The sequence below is a fragment of the Nothobranchius furzeri genome, chromosome 19 (assembly GCF_043380555.1).
Source record: "Nothobranchius furzeri strain GRZ-AD chromosome 19, NfurGRZ-RIMD1, whole genome shotgun sequence".
In the NCBI taxonomy this organism is placed as follows: Eukaryota; Metazoa; Chordata; class Actinopteri; order Cyprinodontiformes; family Nothobranchiidae; genus Nothobranchius; species Nothobranchius furzeri.
Window position 1 is genome coordinate 6,746,129 of NC_091759.1, and position 19,390 is coordinate 6,765,518.

The window sequence follows — 19,390 nt, forward strand, 5'->3', positions numbered from 1 at the left end:
ATGACTTTTAGATCTCAGATAAATAGATATATCTCTAAGATTTTGATCTGGTAGCGAAGCTGATGCAACAGTTTCATAATTAACCTCTAATCTCGAATTTTATGTCAAATCTGTCAAAAGTTCAGAGTGCTTAATTTAATTCCCAGTTTTTTGGACTACCGTAGTTGGCTGGCATTAATCACCCATCATACACGAGGCATGAAATAAAGGCCCAAGGCATGTTTAGGCTCATCAGACCTAACCCAAAAGTCTGCAGCAGACAATCTCTACATACCTGAGGTGTGGCTACACACACATACACACACACCTCTCCCACTTACCGTAAGTGCTCTGCAAATAACCAAACTAACTATGTAACCTAAAACTGGTTTGTTCCACAAGTTTAAGTGCACCAACATCGTATGGCCGGATGTTTTCAACTTCTCTGAATACTTCTCAAAGCCAACAGAGAACAGCCAACTTCTCAAAAAATGTTTATTTAGACTTAAATAATTAAAAATACATAAAATTATTTAGGACACGACAAAATACTTCACAAACATTTGATGTTTTTTTTCTAAATTGTACTTTATTTTCTTTTAAAGACATGTTTTAAAACAGCAATTGTAGAGAATAAATAAAGAAAAACGTTTGTTTTTTTTCACTTCCATAGGTACATTTTATGCAATTAAAAACTCTATATTAAGTGTGTTCATCGTTGTAAAGAGCACAGGAATCATCTTTTTTATTCTTCTTAAATTAAAAAAAAGGAATTTTCACATCACTCGTGAAATCAAATAGATTACCAAATAAAAGAAACATAAAAAAATCAAGATAGAAAAATTCCCAGCCCTTCCATCTATTTTGTCAATTTTTTTTAAGTAGTGGCAGCAGAGAATGTTAATTTGTGAAGTTTGAAGTCCTCCATTTATAAACCAAAGTATGTACAGTGAGAGGAAATCCATTTCTCTTCCATTTTAATCACTCCATGTTTTTTTTTCATTTACGTATAATTAATAAAACTAACTCTACATAACAATATTACCAATGTAATCATACAGAATAGTATTTTCTTCTGCCTCTGACTGTGTAGGCTGGCCTTCTGTTGGCGCCATAGACCACAAATCACACTATACAATAAAACCCTGTTCAGTAGAATAACATCAGTGATATGCTTTTTCTTCACATGTATATCTTGTTGCCGACAATAGAATATGTACACAATATAAATGAATCCAGCTGTGGAATGATAGAAACTCTGGAGCACTTCGGATATTGTGAATGCTGACTCTGTTGATGAGTTTGTTGCTGGCATTACCGCGGACAATGTTTTTGTAAGCGCATACACGGGATACAGCTTTTTATTTTTATTCATCTTTTCCCTTTTTCTTTTCTGAAGTGTTGCTCCTGTGCTATGCGGTTGGTCAAACGACCAAAAAAAGGCTGGGGCATCCCAAGTGGTATTCTTGATTGGATTCTTAGGTTTTCCTAAAAGGAAGAAGGAAAAAAGAGAAAGAAAGAGAAAGTAGTACAGATTTTTTTAAAAACCAGATTGCAGAGATGAATCAAAATAAACACTTGAGAAATAAAGTTGCATCTGCAGAACTTGACTGGCAGCTCAGAGAGAGTCGCGTGACTTAGTGTCCATGCAGTGAAAGTCATAATATACTCATATTCTTTTAAAATAGTTTGTCTTTTTCATTTATTCCTTGCCAGGCAACTTATTTCAGAACATGCACAGTAGGAATTCTGGGGAGAATATTAAAAAACAGCCCAAGGAAATTATTTTAAAATTAATTCATCAAATTTTTCTTCAAGCTTCTTCCACCAAATTGTATACAAGGCCAATTTCTGCAGAGCGTCTGAAGATAATAGAGAAATTAATATATGTATAAGCAAAGTTAACATTAAAAAACTATTTAAAATGTAAATTTTAGTGCCTTGCTGATAACTGCACCATTACTGTGGGGTTTTCTTGTTGGCAGGAAAAATTCAAGCTGTTGACATATTTCTAACTAGAGGTGAAAGTTCAGGGGTTGTCATTACGTCTAGTCATTAACTCAGTTTAATAATCATGTGTTTTAAAGTAACAGTGCAGATCCTTTCATGTGGGGTTCTATGGATATGTTTAGAAATTATAATATCTTACCAACAGACTGATGAGCTAACGGCTAGTCACAGAGGAGAAACACAGTACCAGCCGCTAGCTCATCAGTCAGCTCAGAACTAAACATATTTCTCCGACAGAGGTTGTCACGGTCCAGTATGAGTGGCTGCCAACCAGTCACTCAGTGTCTCTCTGCAGGTGGGAGTTTCCTCTGAGTAGGGCACACCTGTGGCGGATCTCTCCAATCCCACCACCGGGTAATTACTCACATTAGGTAGCTTCTATAGCCAGTCCTCTTGTGCTAAATTATTCTTGTGATTTTGCTCTTAAAAAACCAAGATTGATAACTTTTCCTGTGTCTGTCTCCATGACTGATTCTGTATGAGGGTCAGGAAATTACATCCCACTATGACAGCGGTTGAGTTTAACCACCAGGTCAGATATTAACTGTTCTTTAAGCTTCAACAGAACCCTACTTGCAAAGATGTGAACTGTCCCCTTTAAAACTGTAAAACCACAAGGCAAAAGTATAAAAATATCGTTTTTTTGGTGCAAGACAGATTGCTAAAACCTGTAGATAGTGTAGTTTAAAAACAAACAAAAAACAAAAGAAAAATCCATATTCATCCTATTTATAACTAACTTTCTTACATTTTCAGTCTGCAGTTACCTTGAATTTTTAGTTGTGGTTGGACAATTCATAAGGTGATCATTTATTATTCTATTAGATCCCAGAATTCCTACAGAGGAATGCAGTTCCTCAGGCAGAGGCACATGTCCAAAACTCTTTCAAGTAACCCCAGCTTTCCACTAGATGTGCAAACGGCGCGTAGCATAATAGACGCGTTTTACTTGCGAGCTCCCTTCCCCATCGGGAGCGTTTCAGGTGTGAAACAGAAGCGAAAGCGTTCCAAACACCTGGACCCGCGAGGCCACGAAATAACTGATGAGTTTCAGGACCACGCAGGATTAAAGTAGTTTACATGATAACAAGCAAGGAAAAAGATGGCAGCATGTATCCAAAAAGGTCTGTGGTTTGTTTTCTGTACTGATTACATCGGCTATGGAGGTTTCACATGTGATGGTGTACATTATTTACTAATTAGACTACAGGACATCTGCATGTGACTTTTATTTTGAAAGTTTTTCGACGTTTTACACTGCTTTCATGTTTAACTTCCTGTCCGAATTGCTGAGTGTGACACGTATTGAATGCATAGCAGAAGAAATTTGACTCGAACTGTGAGTGACACATCTCTACACATCTGGGACACTTCCAAACACACCAATCCACTGTAACAGTGGCTAATCGCTGCATTCTATGTTTTGTGGACGTTACGCGACGCTTGAGCGTCCAGTGGAAAGGCCGGGCAAGGCTAATGTCTCAGTCAGGACAACGTGACACATCCAATCAGTGACATTCACACCAGTGCTTTTACACATCTATACAGGATATGATAAATGCACATATTTAATCTTTATCTCACGTTTATAAAAACAAAACACACGGCCTTTCACACACAAACACTTTGTAGCCAACCATTTACGGGGGCACGTTTAGAACATTTTAAGTCTCACAAAAATCAAACGAAGCTCAGGCACAAAGTCACTTGGAAATGAGTAACAAACCACACAGAAACCCCGCACTCACCAAAAACGACCACACCAACCAACTAAAAACAAAGGGAATGTGTAAGAATGATAATCATGACAGACAAAAAAAAAAAAAGAAACTAATCAAAATAAAGAGGAAAAAAAGTCAAGAGGGAAAAACTTCTGATCATCAAATTTTAATTTAGCTTTTAACATTGAAGCTTTTAGAGGATTTAAATAAAAAACAGCATGTCATGATAATCAGTTACTTACATATGCTGAGGTAAAGTGACAATTGTTGATCAGTGTTTGCAAGGATTAAAAACCAGTACAAAATAATAATAATAAGAGGAAACTCACAACGCACCAAACACAGTTCATGGTCGCCACAGTAACCCGCCATGCAGTTCAGCATGGTGAATCAAGGCAACGGCCCAAAATAAAAAAAAATTGCTAATGGCAACCATCACAGGCAAATATGGCCACAGCAACCAACACAGGCCAATTAACTTACAACGCTGTGAGTAGGAAGGGGGGTAGGTTTTAACGGTTGGTAGGCAACCGTAGCCATAGCGACGCACGTCTCCACGATATACGCATGGATGGGACAGTCTTGAGTGGTATGATGTTTGGGGGTTTGGAATTTTTTTTTTGCTTTCTTTTTTTTTGCAGGAAAAATGACATTTGACACAGCACAAAAACAATAAACGAAAATAAAACATGAAAAAAATTAATGACAAACAGTAGTTCAACCCTGCGACAGAACACTGGTTAGACAGAACATTTGACTGGAGTAAAAATCTACATCTCAATAAAAGTGTCCCTAAAATAAAAAAGAACCGCTTGTATACAACAAAAGTGTCCTTTAGTCCTAATAATGTATTTTAAATTGATGCCTTGAAGTGCTGCAGCCTCATTAAAGTTAATCTACTGTGGTGTTATTGATTTCTTCAGTTCCAAAGGAAAAATAACAGCCTGAGCTCCTGATTGCATCCACTTGATAGTCTTAAGTTTCACACGTTCTCTGCAGTCAATCAGTCTCTCCATGACCATCTCCCTAAACACATCAAGATCCCTCACCTCCTTCAGTAAGGCCTGTTGGCATCCTTGGGCCTCTTCAGCTGCACCTTCAGTCGCTTCATGCCGATCTGGAAGCCGTTCATGGCCTGGATGGCAGTCTGGGCGCTGGACGGGTTATCAAAGCTCACAAATCCTGTGAAGGAACATGAACACGTAAAAGGCTGTGTGTTTTTTCATCAGAGGAAAAAGTCTACATCTTCTATTTGATGATTCACAGTGACTCACCAAAGCATTTACTCTGGTTGGTGGCTCGGTCAACAAAGACCTTTGCAGAGATGACGTTTCCAAAGGGGAGGAACATCTGCAGTATCTCAGAGTCGGTGAATTCCTGCGGCAGGTGGTAGATGAAGATGTTACACCCTTCAGGACCTGTTTGCAAAAGTAAAAGAGACGTTAAAACACTGGCATATAATAGGGGTTGCATGACTTAATTTTTTTTTAAAGTCGACAGTGACGTAATGAAAATCGAGTCGACTTCGACTAGTCGTTGATGACGTCATACACCTGAAGCAGCGGGGGGGTCGGTAGGTTCGCTGGAGTTTTTGCAATTAAAATTGTGCCCACATTTTCTAAGTCAACACATCTCTTTTAACAACGGTAGTTTCTGCATCCTACTTCAGTCCTCTCCCCCCTCCCCCTGCGCAGCAGCTGCAAACTCACTGATGCGCCTGCAGCCTTTCCTGCTGCTCTAAACATTAAAATAATTATTTCATTTTCTGTCCCTCACTTCTGATTACCTTCAATGGTGTCTGTTTGTTGCAACCACCAGGTACAAAAACTAACTTGTTTTTATTTGACTATTTTTCTGTCCTGTCTCTGTTTATTATCTTCCTGCATCTCCTCTCAATCCTAAAGAAAAACTGCTACCTGGGTTCATATATATTCACCTTATGAGTGACCTTTGAACTGCAGTTCTAAAAGATCTACCGACCGCAAAAACAGCGGAGTGCCGCTGCTTGCCGTCCGACTACAACGGGACCGTTTTTGCTGCGGAGTTCGTGCCGGAGCGGAGCGGAGGTAGTGGAATTTTGGGGGTGCGTCACCAGAGGACAAAACAGGTGATGCGCCTCGCTCCGCAGCAGCGAAACGCATCAGGCACAAATAACAGACTGAAAATATTAAATGAAATGAGCCGACATGAACGATCACGTGTTTAATTTGTTTTTGAGGTGGTGACACCTGATTTGGCGGTGCTCAGGACGCAGATGTCTGGAGCGCGTCAACGATCAGAGCTTTGCATGCGCAAACTGGTTAAGATTAGGATGGGTGTGAGGGGAATGTTAAATTGCAAGAGGGTAAAGGTCACAGTTTGGTTAAATGTCCGTTTTACCGCCGGTGTCAGTACCGACGCTCTGGCACAGCGCGTCGCCTCCGCCTCCCGACGCGCAGGTGCTCATCACCTGCTGTCTTTTCCGAGGACTGCATCTTGTCAGTCATTATCACGTGACAGCGACTAGTTGATGACAGGCATAAAAAGTCACTACAGAGCCGTGAAGTCGACTAGTTCAAACAACCCCTAGCTTATAGCGGCAAGGTTACAGAATTAATACCTTAAAGAGAACTATGTTTATGTTTATTTATTTAGCAGACGCTTTTATCCAAAGCGACTTACAATTTATAACCTATAGGGCATGTTGTGACCTGTGGGGGAAACCGGAGTACCCGGAGGAAACCCACACATGCATGGGGAGAACACGCAACTCCACGCAGAAAGGCCGCAGAGAACTAATATTAATGCAATGGCCTTTTTTTTTTTTACCAGTCTCAGCAAATGCAACATGTTAGTTAATTTTATAGTTACTGAACTAAAGTTTGTTGTCATTAGCCGTGTTTCTTCTACAGGAGTTCTGGGAAATATCTCGAAGGGTGGAAGCTGATACAGAAAATGTGATGGCTTGGTCCTCTCAGCCGTTGCTTCTCCATACAAAATCGTCCCATTCAGGACTTTGATAAGACGTCAGCATGTTGTGACCAATTTGCCAGAGAGTTAAATCACTGATCAGCACCAAAAGGCGTCCACGGACATTAATTATTTTTATTTTATTTTTCAGGCATCCTGCGTTTACCACTCAGTTGACAAGCCACCTCCCAAAAGACAAGCAATAAATAAACAAACAATAATAATAATAAATTAAATGATGAACAAAAATACAGTTTGCCTGAGAAGAAGAAAACGTATATAATCCCACCCCCGTTTACTTATAACACCTTCTATATGTTTCACTGCTATTCTCTATAAATGAGCAATAATGATAATAATTCATCACATTACGGTAACTAATAAATATTTGATAGATTAACCAATTATGTCAATCAGTGTTATTTTTATTTTTTTGTATTTATTTTTATTTCTTAAAAAGAAGTGTTCAATGACAAGAGGAATTGCTGATTTTTACAGCACACTATAGGACATCGCAAAGCAGCGTAAAGTATGGTGTGGTGGGGGGATAACCTTGTGCTTCACCAGCTACTTTTACAATTTTCCAAACTTACAATCACATCACACAGAAATAAGTGAAATCAGCATTGTTAGACTGGCTAAAGTAAACTTGTTTAATCAACCACATGACATGCGAAATAGTGCCTTTTGTGCAAAGAGTAACTTAAGGTGATTGAGTCGGCCATAACAAATTCCTGGATTGTTTCGCTGAGATAAGATAAGGTTCAGCTCTGTGTTTACCTTCTCTTTGCTGAAGCTGCTGTGGCTGCTGCGGCTGCTGAGCCACCAGGGTGGGCTGGTGGGGGAACGGCTGTCCCACCAGGCTGTAGGCTGCAGGGTAAGTGGCTGAGAGAAAGTAGTAGTTCATCAGAAACTAAGTTTGGAATAATCAACATACAGCATTCTACAACTAGACAAAGCCTTCTCCTGCTGTTAAAAAGTCTAACCAAAATATAACAGTTACAACCGCGGCCATTTTGTAATTTTTGAGTCAGAGTCTGCACAGAGCTTGGTCCGCATTGCCGGCAGTAAGTCAAGCTTGTTTCCAGTGAGAGATGGACTCCGCCAAGGCTGCCCTTTATGATCGATTCTGTTCATAACTTTTATGGTCAGGATTTCTTGGGACAGCAGTAGGTTGAGCGGGTTGTCCAGTAATTGGAAGGTTGCAGGTTCGATCCCGGCTCCGACCAGAGAATTCTGCTGTTGTGACCTTGGGCAAGACACTTAACCCACCTTGCCTGCTGGTGGTGGTCGGAGGGACCGGTGGCGCCTGCGCTCGGCAGTCTCATCCCTGTCAGTGTGCCCCAGGGCAGCTGTAGCTACATCGTAGCTCATCCCCGCCAGCGTGCGAATGGGTGAATGATTCGTAGGGTCGTAGAACCCTAAGAAGGCGCTATACAAATACAGGCCATTTACCATTCTAGCTGCAGCCAAGGTGTTGAGGGGATCAGGTCTCTGCTTTTTGCAGATGATGTGGTACTGTTGGCTTCATCAGACAATGATCTCCAGCTTTCGCTGGAGCAGTTTGCATCCGAGTGTGAAGCGTCTGGGATGAGAATCAGCTCCTCTAATTCCAAGACCATGGTCTTGAATCGAAATAGGGTAGAATGCCTTCTGCAGGTCAGGGATGACGACTTAAGGTTGGTTTATGCTTGACGCGTCCGTGAGGTTCGCACGGCGAAATTGCATCATTTTAACAACCATGCCCCTCCACCTGGCCTCGGCACGGCCCAAACTTTCCGCACTGCGCACCTAGGACATTTTTTAACCACGCGGACGGTCGAACACGGAAAAACATGGCGGACTGGCAACAACTAGTTATGGCAGAGGTTCGTAAAAACAGACATTTGTATGATTCAGCAGTCAAAGATCACCAAGATCAACATGTTGTTAATAATTCTTGGAGAGAAATAGCTCGCACTGTCGGAAAAGACAAGGTCGCTGTTAAAAAATGCTGGAAAAACATGAGGGACCGATATGTGAAGGCAAGGATGGGGAACAAATGGAAAAGCGGTGATCCTGGTGGAAACAAGAACACCCCACCAATACAAACAACAGTAATTTCTACTTCTACTATGGTGTAGTGTTGGATGCATGCTATAGAGCTCCATGCTGCCCCCTACAGTTTGGGAGAATATTGGCTCACTGCAGAGACAAGCCGCATGAACCATAAACGCTGCAAGTTGTGAAGCACGTTCCATCCGCGAGCCGCATCACCAAGCGTAAAGTGAATGCGTCAAGCATAAACCAAGCTTTAGGCTTCCTGTATATGTTAGAAATGTTCCACTGTGCAAGACTAAAACTATAACTAATAACTAACGTGTGTGAAAAATGCTAGTTACTATAGTTTCCATAGACTTTTGACTTTTCTACAAAAAACAGTATTGTTAATGCATGCAAAACCTTATCACTAGTAGCAACTAACATACATACAAACATAATTATACATTTCTATAACCTACGGTATAAATTTTAGGAGGAATTGGACTAACCTGTGTAATGCTGCATGCCTGTGTAAGCTTGCTGCAGGGGATCCAGAACTGGACTCTGAGCTGCAACACAGGAAACACACAGTCACCAACTGCTCAATGTGTATAAAATGGCTCAGAAATGTCATTTAGAGCACACCGACATGCTCAAACCAGTGATTCTCAACTAGCCACAAAAAGGTCCCCTTCAAAATAAACTGCATAATTATTTTTTTTACACCATTTAACCCTGGTAAAGGTGTGCAACCCACTAAAAAGGGGTCCGGAACCCACTTTTGGACCGTGACCCACCAGTTGAGAATCACTGCTCTAAACAACATGTAAATTCCTCTTTATCAGGTCCTCCCCGTGACACACACGTGAATCTGAGAGTACCTTGGTAAGCGTGAACTCCGTTAGTGTACAGGGTTTCCGTGGCAGATTGGCCGTTAGGTGGAGCTGCCACTGAGGGGTAGCTGTTCACTGCGATGGGTGGAGGCAGGGCAGGGACCGGTGTGGCAGCGATGGAGGGAGGCGTGCTAGTACCTGCAGACAGTTTTAAATTAAATGTTTAAGTTTGTTTTTAAAACTTGCTGGACATTTGCTGCTTGGATGACAGTAACTCACTGACTCTTGTTGCATCAACCCCCCACCTCCATGCTGAGGTGTTTGGACATTCTTAACTTTGCTAAAATGTTATTTTTTTTCCCCAGTTTTTGGTTTTCTCGTGCAAACCTGTACAAACCCTATGTACTTGTTAAGTATTTTACTGCAGATTTTTTCTACAGCTCATCTGAAATGTGGTTCGTGAGGTTTTTACTGTTTATATATTTTATCAGCATGTTACGTGGTATTATCTTCCTTGTAAACTTGCAGAGATGAATGAGTTTCCAGCATGTGACCCATCTCTCAGTAGAAGGCTGAACGTTGAACTGTTTGGAAATGATCTGATAGCTTCCTGATTTGATAGGCAGCGGTAATTACTTCTCTAAAACTATTGTGGATGTATTTCCTCCCTGGCGTTGTGTTACCAGCACAGACTGAACTGACACGTTTTTCTAGTCCTGTTTTTCACAGACGCTGTTACAGTAAATAAAAAAAAATAATAATCAGGATGTTTTTAGGCATAAAATAACTAATTATAACTAAAATATATATGTTTTAAAGTCACAGGAAGCAATGTATGAACTATATAAATCAACTGGAGTCAAGATGGAGTCACAACATGCCTTATAGTTTATAAATTGTAAGTCGCTTTGGATAAAAGCATCTGCTAAATAATAAACAAACAAACAAACAAGATCAAAGGTTTAGTTTTACTTTCAAATAGGGAACATACCCAATTCGTTTACATGGAGGGGGCGGGACTTAAAAGATATACCGAAACCAGTCACTGGGTGGCGACCTTTTTTCAGCTCCAACTTTAGGTGGTATTTCTATAACTTTAGTAGTCGAAGCACCAAAACTCTTTTTTCTTTTAAAGATGCTCAGATTGGCATCTGATTATCAGCATCCAGCTGCTTCTTTCCCCTTCTTTTAATGAAATAAATGAGGGTGGACTTCATTTTTACAATGTGGTTTAGCATTTTGACTGGGTAACATGACATTTTGTAGTTTATCAGAAATTGCATTTATATTTTTTTAAATGTCTCAATAGAATTTATCATGAACTTTTTTCTAAAAAGTCACATATTTTAACACATAAACAAATATTTTTTAAGTTATAAACTATCACCATGTTTGCAATCCTGTCCTCCAGGGTCCAGCTCTCCTTGTGTATCTGTCCTCCTATTTCAAGCAGAAATCTAATTAAGGCCAGCCAGGGCCTGACATCTCTGCCCCTCATTACCTGAGGACGGGGTGATGGATGCAATCGGCGTGGCAATGATACTGCTGGGGTTGAGCGCGGCGAGCTGCTGCATCTGAACAGCCGCCACCGTGGCAACGGGAGAGAGGTAGGCCGACTGAGCCACCAAGGCCTGCTGCTGCATCAGCTGGAGGAGGAACACAGACAGGTGGAGATGGAGGGAGAAAAGGAGTCACGAGAGTCCGTGTTTACGGTCTGAAAGTGTAGAGCACTTTTTAAAAAAAAACACTTTGGTACACATTTTAAAGCTCTAAAAACATCTTTTTTGTTTGTTTTTTATGTTAAACAAGGTCAGATAATGAGATATGGTATTGACAGCTTTGCTCCCAGTCAGTGTGTTTGAAGGTCACATCTAAAAACACAACATCTCTCCACAGTAACCTGCTTCGTTTTTCCAAACTAGTGCAGACACCATGTGAGCTTCAGAATCAATCATTATGACCACCACAGGAAGAAAAAAGTGACCTTTTTATGGGATAATGTGACTTTTTCAGAATTTCTCTTCTATTTTAGTTTTTCTATTGTGTACTAGATTTCTTTTCAATAAACTGAGACATTTCTACACCAATAAATTTTCTTAAACCATCAAAAATTGAACAGCCTTAAATGAGGCACGAAATTGATTTGCAGACATAGAAGCAGCTATTTTGCACCAGTAATTTGTTTCTATTTTGAGTAAAACCATTACATCGATAAATTCTTTAGCCTTTTTTGACACATTAGTTTGTTTTATTTTTACTTAAATCAAACATCCGTGACTGCCGGGCTTTCTAACTGATCAATCGTCAAAGGGAGTTAGCGCGCACTCAGAAGGATAAAGTTACACAGGATGTCTCCTGTTCGTCTGTTTGTTGGGCTTTATGTATGTTAACAAATCATAGTGTCTAGTTATACTCCAGACAATCAAATAAGGCCTAATGAGCCATCATCAGGCAGGAGGAAGATGGAAGCAGAAGAGAAAACAGAGACGGAAGCCTGGAAATGAACAGAAAACAAAACTTTCAGAAATCATTTTTTTGTGCTCCTCACAGCCTGCGTGTAGGCGTTGTAGGCCCCAAGGTGCAGGGTCATGGGACTGATGACTCCCAGCTGGGAAGCCACCTGCTGCATCCGCCTGAGCCCTCTCTCCTTCTCCGAGTCGGCAAACTTAACCACCAGGCTGGACGAGGCGCCCTGCAAAGAAGATGCAGAAAGACTTAAGACCCATCACTGCACAACACCGCCAGATACATTTTTAGGTCGTCCAACAACAAAGAAGCAAACCAATTTATGAGAAAGATGATCATTAACGCTCACATCTGCAGAGCAGGCTGCTGTGTGTTTTTAATTACTGCTAGATGTTTATTAGGCGGTATTCCTGCAATCTCAACTAAATGCACCACATATATTCAATTCAATTCAAGTTTATTTATAAAGCGCCAAATCACAACAAGAGTTGTCTCAAGGCACTTCACATAATAAACATTCCAATACAGGTCAATTCATTAAGCCAATCAGAAAAAATGTTTCCTATATAAGGAACCCAGCAAAATGCATCGAGTCACTGACTAGTGTCAGTGACTTTACAGCAATCCTCATACTAAGCAAGCACGCAGCGACAGTGTATTTATCCTAGTGAATCTATAATTAAACGGGTAAACTATTAGTAGCCCATTCACTGTCAAGGAAAGTAAAGTGTTATTATCAGGAGAGGGAGATTGATTAAATGGTTAGCAACAGTGTTCAAGACGATGGCCCCCTCCATGAGGCTACCACAGCTCAGCAGAACATCATTGTAGCTTCTTCTGGGGAGAAAAACACTTAGAGAAAAAATAAAGTTAACAGCTGAAATTGCAGGAAATAATACAGTTAAAGAGCAGATTGTAGAAGAAAGTAGAAGTGTGGAAAGTGGTCAGTGTGTCCCATGCTGTCTAATGATTTTACTAATAGTAAAAAGAATTGGTCCAAGCACTGAACCCTGTGGTACTCTACAAGTAACCCTGGAGTATGAAGAAGATTTGTCATGTACGTTTACAAAATGAAATCTGTCAGACAGGTAGGATTTAAACCAGCCTAACGCTGTTCCTTTGATCCCTACAACATGTTCAAGTCTTTCTAAAAGAACATTGTGATCAACTGTGTCAAAGGCAGCACTGAGATCTAACAAGACTAGAACAGACACAAGATTCTTATCTGAGGCCATGAGAATATCATTTGTAACTCTCACTAACGCAGTTTCAGTACTGTGATACTCTCTAAAACCAGACTGAAATTCCTCAAACAGATCATTAGTATTTAAATGCTCACATACTTGGATGGCCACTATTTTCTCAGGGACTTTGGATAAAAATGGAAGGTTAGATATTGGTCTATAATTCATTGGGTTACCTGGATCCAGAGAAGATTTCTTAAGTAAATGTTTGATTACAGCAACCTTAAAATCTTGTGGTTCATACCCATTTACTAAGGATAGATTGATTATATCTAGAATGGGGGCAGTAACCAAAGGAAATGCATCTTTAAATAATTTGGTTGGGATTGGATCTAAAATGCAAGTTGAAGGTTTAGATGAAGCTAATATTTTTGATAACTCTGAAAGCTCAACTGGATCAAAACGGTTCAAGCACAGATGAGGTTCTACAGTCACCTCTGATGCTGCCTCACTTACTGAGGAAGAATAAATCGCATTAGGGAGGATGCTAATGATTTTGTTTCTAATAGAATTAATTTTACTTGTGAAAAATCCCATAAAGTCGTTGCTGCTGAGGGCTAAGGGAATAAATGGTTCAGAGCTATGATTCTGTGTAAATTTGGCAACTGTACTGAAAAGGAATTAGGATTATTCTTATTCTCCTCAATTAGCGTTGAAAAATAAGCGGTTCTAGCTTGTTGAAGCTTATTTTTATAAAGCACAAGACTATTTTTCCAGGATAAGTAGGATTCCTCCTGGTGTGTAGAGTGCCATGTTCTCTCCAATTTTCCAGAGTTTTGTTTTAAAGTTTGTAAATGAGAATTAAACCAGGGAGCCAACTTCCTGTCCTGTCCCTAATTACCTTCTTTTTGAAAGGGGTAACATCATCTAATGCCACACGTAAAGAGGAAGTAACATTATGAACTAAAGCATCAATTTTTGAAGGGCTAAAAATGAAAATCTTGCCCTCTGCTATGTTCCTCTGAGATGCTGAAGATAGTAAAGATGGAACAGTTGATTTAAAAGATGCAACAGCGTTGTCAGATAGAAACCGACTATAGTGAGATTTACTTTCGTGTCTCGAGAACTCAGTTACAAATAACTCAAAGGTTATTAAAAAGTGGTCAGAGTGGACTGGATTATGTGGAAGTATCGTTATTTCCTCACACTCTATGCCATAAGTCAGCACAAAGTCTAATATATGATGGCAGGAGTGGGTGGAGAAATTTTATTAATTTTAACGAGCCACATACACTGAACAGCTACATGTAGTGCAACACTGAAAACAGGAAACGCCTTACCACAGATACTGCCACCTACAGTTAGAGCAGAGTACGACTACACAAGCAAACAGGACTAAAGAAGTCATAACTGTGTTCCATAAATAAAATTTGTGTCTCATAATATCGACACTTTAGATCTACAGTCAACCACCTGGCTCTCTAAATAAGCTGCATCGACATCATCTTTGAAAAATCCATGACTATAAACCCCAGTGCTCATAATGTCACTGGTTCATGTGAATCAAGAGACTTTAATTATCTCTCCTTTCTCTCATTTCCTTGTTGATTGTTTATAAAACTGCAAACTCTGTCAAATTTTCTGATAGAAAGCAAACCTTATTTAATGAAAGTCTTATTTATCTGCAGATTTACAAAAGTTACAAAAAATTCACAAAAAAAAATGTCGACACTAATGTGGGGAAAAGTTCTCAGAAAGCATTACTAGCATTACTAATATCAATTTATCAAAAGTCAGGTTGCAGAAGAAACAGGACCAGGAGGAAAAGCCACACATCCTTCTCCTCAGCAACACTCAGGGAATACCAAGGTGTCCATCTCTCCAGTAGGTTCTACATCTGTTCTGGTGTCTTCTCCCAGTGGGTCGAGCCTAGAAATCCTCAAGATGCATTCAGGAGGCATCCTAATCCCAATCCATAACATTTGTACTCTGATCTCCCTCATGCCCAATTCCAATTCTTGGCCCAGTCTACAGGGGAAGCTCATTTCAGCTGTTTGCATCCCGAAACCAGTTCTTTTGGTCATGATCCAAATCCCATGACCACAGATGAGAGTCGGTATGTAAACAGACCAGTAAATCAAGAGCTTTGCTTTTTCTTTTCTACGCCCTCACTACTGCAGACAAAAGTTTTGATCTATGCTTCAGTCTCACACTCCGTCCTTCACTTGTAAACAAGACACCAAGACGTGTGAATTCCACCCCTTGAAGACACTCCCACCCAGCCCGGAGGCAACGATCCACCTGTTCCCTTTATAAGAACCTTGACCCTAAAGACTTAAAAGAGCTGTTCACAAATTTGTTGCAATGAAAACACAACACAAATGGATAGAAGGGACGGTGTCGTGATGCAAAACAACTGTGCAGCTTATGATTACAATGATATGGAGCTGTGCTTCCACCTGCGCCGAGAAAAAAATGGTTAGCCTATGAAATACTGAGAAGTTATTGTCATTGCAATAATAATGCATCAGCATACAAATCAATTTTAGTGCTTAGAAAGTGCACGATGAGCATCATGATGGCAGAAGAAAAGGAGGAGTCAGAAAAAAATGTGGATTTATCACAAACGATATTGTTGTCAATCCCCGTTCTCTGTTTTCCTACTTAGAAAGTTTCTATTAACACTTACTGGGATCATTACATGAACCGTGGAAAGACTTTGAAGAATGCGTGATTTAAATGAGATGGTTTGTTAAAGCTGAAATCTAGAGGATTTTTCCCCAGAGGGCACCATCTACAGGTGGATAAATGTATTGCACCGTATGCCCCTCTGCTTCCATGATTACGGCTGAATGCAATGTCCCTCGATCGTGAACGCACACCTGTAGCCGACCAGCAGAATTGAAACACTCCCGTTTAACAATTATTAATATATATATATATATATATATATACACACACACACATTTCCATAAAAAATGTTGCCAACTCTGTCTCAGTCTACCTCTGCAAACACTTTTACGGATTTCGAAAAATCATACATAATTCCTGAACGACTGGAAACTCCAGATTGAGTCATCCAAAAAACATCTGAACACATCCAGGAGAATAATAAAAATTTTCATTCCTTGAGAATATTTTTTTATAAAAGTACACAAGAGTAAACATGTTTTTTTAATTAGCTTTAGCACATTGTGTTTTTCTTGAAAAAAAAGATGAAAATCTACGCATAATGCCAAAAATTAATATGTTGATTCAGTTTTTATTATTTTAACATGAATCAAATCCAACTGCAAATAGATGTTTAAAATAAAACTCTTTTATGCATGTGTGGAGGAGGGGGACAGAAGTGAGAAGTGGTGACTACCCTCAGACTCACCACGTTGACTATCTAATGCATCTGAGTGTGTCACTTTGATGAATTATCCCCGTGTGTGTGTTTGTGCAACAAGGTGTATCTGTGTGGGGTGAACTTACAGGTAAAGTGCGACTCCCGTGCAGAGCGTTGATGGCGGCCTGGGCCTCTGCGTTGCTCTGGAACTTTACAAATGCACAACCTACATGAAATGACACACCATTAAACATGGCCTACAACACACACACACACACACATACACACACATTTAGGATTTCAAAACTACTTTCCTTTAAAAATATATTAGAAGCTGTCTTAGAACCAGCGCTCCATCAGTTACTGTGGCGTCGTTAAACATGGTTCACAGAACATGCATCGCTTCATCAATCATAGCCCGTAAACCACCAAACGCATCATTAGCCATGACCCATAAAACCTATTGCACTATTAGTCATGTCTCATGCAACAAACGGGGAAAAATCTGGCATCTGTGTTTGAGCTGTTGCTGCATTTTGATTTACACGGCAAATATCATTAGCATTGTTGTTAGTGGCGGCAGTAATTTATATCAGGGGGTAGTAATGCGCTGCAGGCTTCACTGTCAGGGTTACAAACAGTTAAACAATGTCAATACCACTTCACACCCATAACCCAGAGACCCGTCACAATCAAACACAGTTTTACCAAATATTTGTCTTCGAGGGATAGTTCACATCTTTTGAATTGGGTTACTACATAAAGGGTATGAACATAAATACTTCACTTGTTGCAGATAGCTCTTTAACAGGCTAATTTTAGAGAAATAAAGGGTTTTGACCAGACAAAAGTGCTAGCGGCTACTTGCTATGAAAATTGGAAGCATTGCTGTTTAACAGCATTAACACTGCTTTAAAATCGCCATTTCTAAACTCCCAATGACAAAAAATGTCACGGAAATTCTCCCACAATGCCACAACTGGCGCTGATTTGTGGTCCCTTACAGAGCACTAAAATTATTCTGGTCATTGAACACCTTTTATGTCACACAGTCACTCTCCCGGTCACTTGAAAAGATTAAATTACAGCATACTTTGGCAGGATAAAACTTTTAATGTCAATGTCCGTGGACGCCTTTTGAAATATATGTAAATAATGTTAAAGTGATGAAAAAGTTTAAAAATAGTGATTTGCATCAAATGGTATGCAGTATTTGAATTTGATCCCAAACTAGCCGTTAACTTGTACATAAATATACGTATTTCCCAGTTTTTCAGCTCCTCGCATTAAAATAGCTTCAATATAACTTTAAAGTTATTGTAAATAAGCAAAATGCTAAGGATGTCCCGATACAACTTTTTCACTCCCGATACAATACCGATATTGCAGCTTTCAGTATTGACCAACATCAATCCGATACAATATCAGCACAAATCACACATACTTTTACCTGTTTCGTAGTGTGGAATGTATAGAAAAGTCTTGATCATGTGATATCACTCAATTGGAGAACAATAACCAATAACAGTTAGTATGAAAAAAATTACAATTACAATTTTTTTTAACCATTAGTGTCAAAAGTGTGTATCTATTTGTATGACATGTTATTGTACATTATCTTAAGATGACTGACTGAATAAATTGATCATTCATTCATTCATTAATGGACTGCAAGTATCCGAGAATCCGATAGTGTTTTTGGGCCGATATCGAATTACTTCCGATATCGATATCAGAACGGGATATCCCTACAAAATTTGTTTGATTTCAGGTAGTTAAATCACTGCACCACAAAACGAATTCATTCCTGTTGGCTAAATGTCAACGTAAGACAACAACAACAACTTGTTGAAGATGTTTTTGGACAATTTCTACAACGTTATGCTGGTTTCTTTCTTAATTAAGCAACTCTGTTGTTTCAGTGTAACACATGGACATTTAGTACTATCAATTTATTATTTTATGACAATTTGTTGTAATTGGTTCAGCAAAACTTTTTTTATTTGTTCTTAAAACTTAATATCTCAAAATGTTGTGTGGTGAATTCAAACAAATCTGACCTTGCTTCTGAAAAGAAAACATTAATCACTAACAGTATAGAGGTTTTACTTCTCTGTGCAATATTTCATGTTTAAATAAATAAATGTCACATGTGATATCTAGCAGCACTAATAAACATCTGCAACCAATTAGGTAACACCAAAGTCTGCACAAATTATAAAAATAGTGAAGAAGACTAAAGGTTGCAGAACCGCAAAACACGATAAAACCTGCAAAATCTTTTACTGTTATTTTAGTGTCACAAAGACAATGACTATGAGGGTCTACACTAACAATATGTTACATATCATAGTTATATTTATTCATTTTAAAATGATCACTTAGAGGTGAAAAGTCTTCAAATACAAGATTAAAACAGATAAAAATGCATCTTTTCACATAAAAGTTCTATTGATTTGTAAAATAAAATCTATTCACACATGTCTGTAAAGTGGCTGCTTTTTATGTTGATTTAATGCTTCATTTGAGATATTTTTCCACCTGTTTTTCTTTGGGATCGTGATGTGATTTGACATTTTACCTTTGCTGGTGCCATCAGGCCCACGCAGCACCGTGCACTCTTCTATGCTGCCGAACGGCTCGAACATTTTCCTCACATCTGCGTCCGTCTGCTGTTTTCCCAGCATACCCACAAACAGCTTCCTGTCTTCTGAGGGGAAGGAGGTCACCAAGATGGAGGGGGGAAAGCGGGATCATGTATGAGAGAGAGAGAGAGAGAGAGAGAGAGAGAGAGAGAGAGAGAGAGAGAGAGAGAGAGAGAGAGAGAGAGAGAGAGAGAGAGAGAGAGAGATATTAAAAAGGGGAGGGGTTGTGAGCGAGATAATACACACAGTG

The 19,390-nt window shown here is 39.5% G+C and overlaps 1 protein-coding gene across 5 annotated transcripts in view; it reads right to left on the minus strand.

Annotated features, from left to right (window-relative positions):
• Positions 1-546: 546 nt before the first annotated feature.
• The window catches only part of celf3a (cugbp, Elav-like family member 3a), a 48,373-nt gene continuing 29,529 nt past the window's right edge, over positions 547-19,390 (minus strand). For 2 of the 5 annotated variants that reach the window (XM_015973564.3, XM_015973566.3), the window contains exons 5-14: positions 19,077-19,205; positions 16,642-16,721; positions 12,063-12,206; positions 11,016-11,160; positions 9,563-9,712; positions 9,191-9,250; positions 7,440-7,544; positions 4,985-5,128; positions 4,760-4,892; positions 547-1,467 (exon numbers count right to left, since the gene is read on the minus strand). In XM_015973564.3, coding sequence (XP_015829050.1) covers positions 4,765-4,892; positions 4,985-5,128; positions 7,440-7,544; positions 9,191-9,250; positions 9,563-9,712; positions 11,016-11,160; positions 12,063-12,206; positions 16,642-16,721; positions 19,077-19,205 — 1,085 coding nt within the window. In that variant the 3' untranslated portion in view covers positions 547-1,467; positions 4,760-4,764. Of the gene's footprint in view, positions 1,468-3,737; positions 3,760-4,193; positions 4,338-4,759; positions 4,893-4,984; positions 5,129-7,439; positions 7,545-9,190; positions 9,251-9,562; positions 9,713-11,015; positions 11,161-12,062; positions 12,207-16,641; positions 16,722-19,076; positions 19,206-19,390 lie in introns of all 5 variants that reach the window. The other 3 variants (XR_011517303.1, XM_054745095.2, XM_015973565.3) reach the window with 3 other exon arrangements.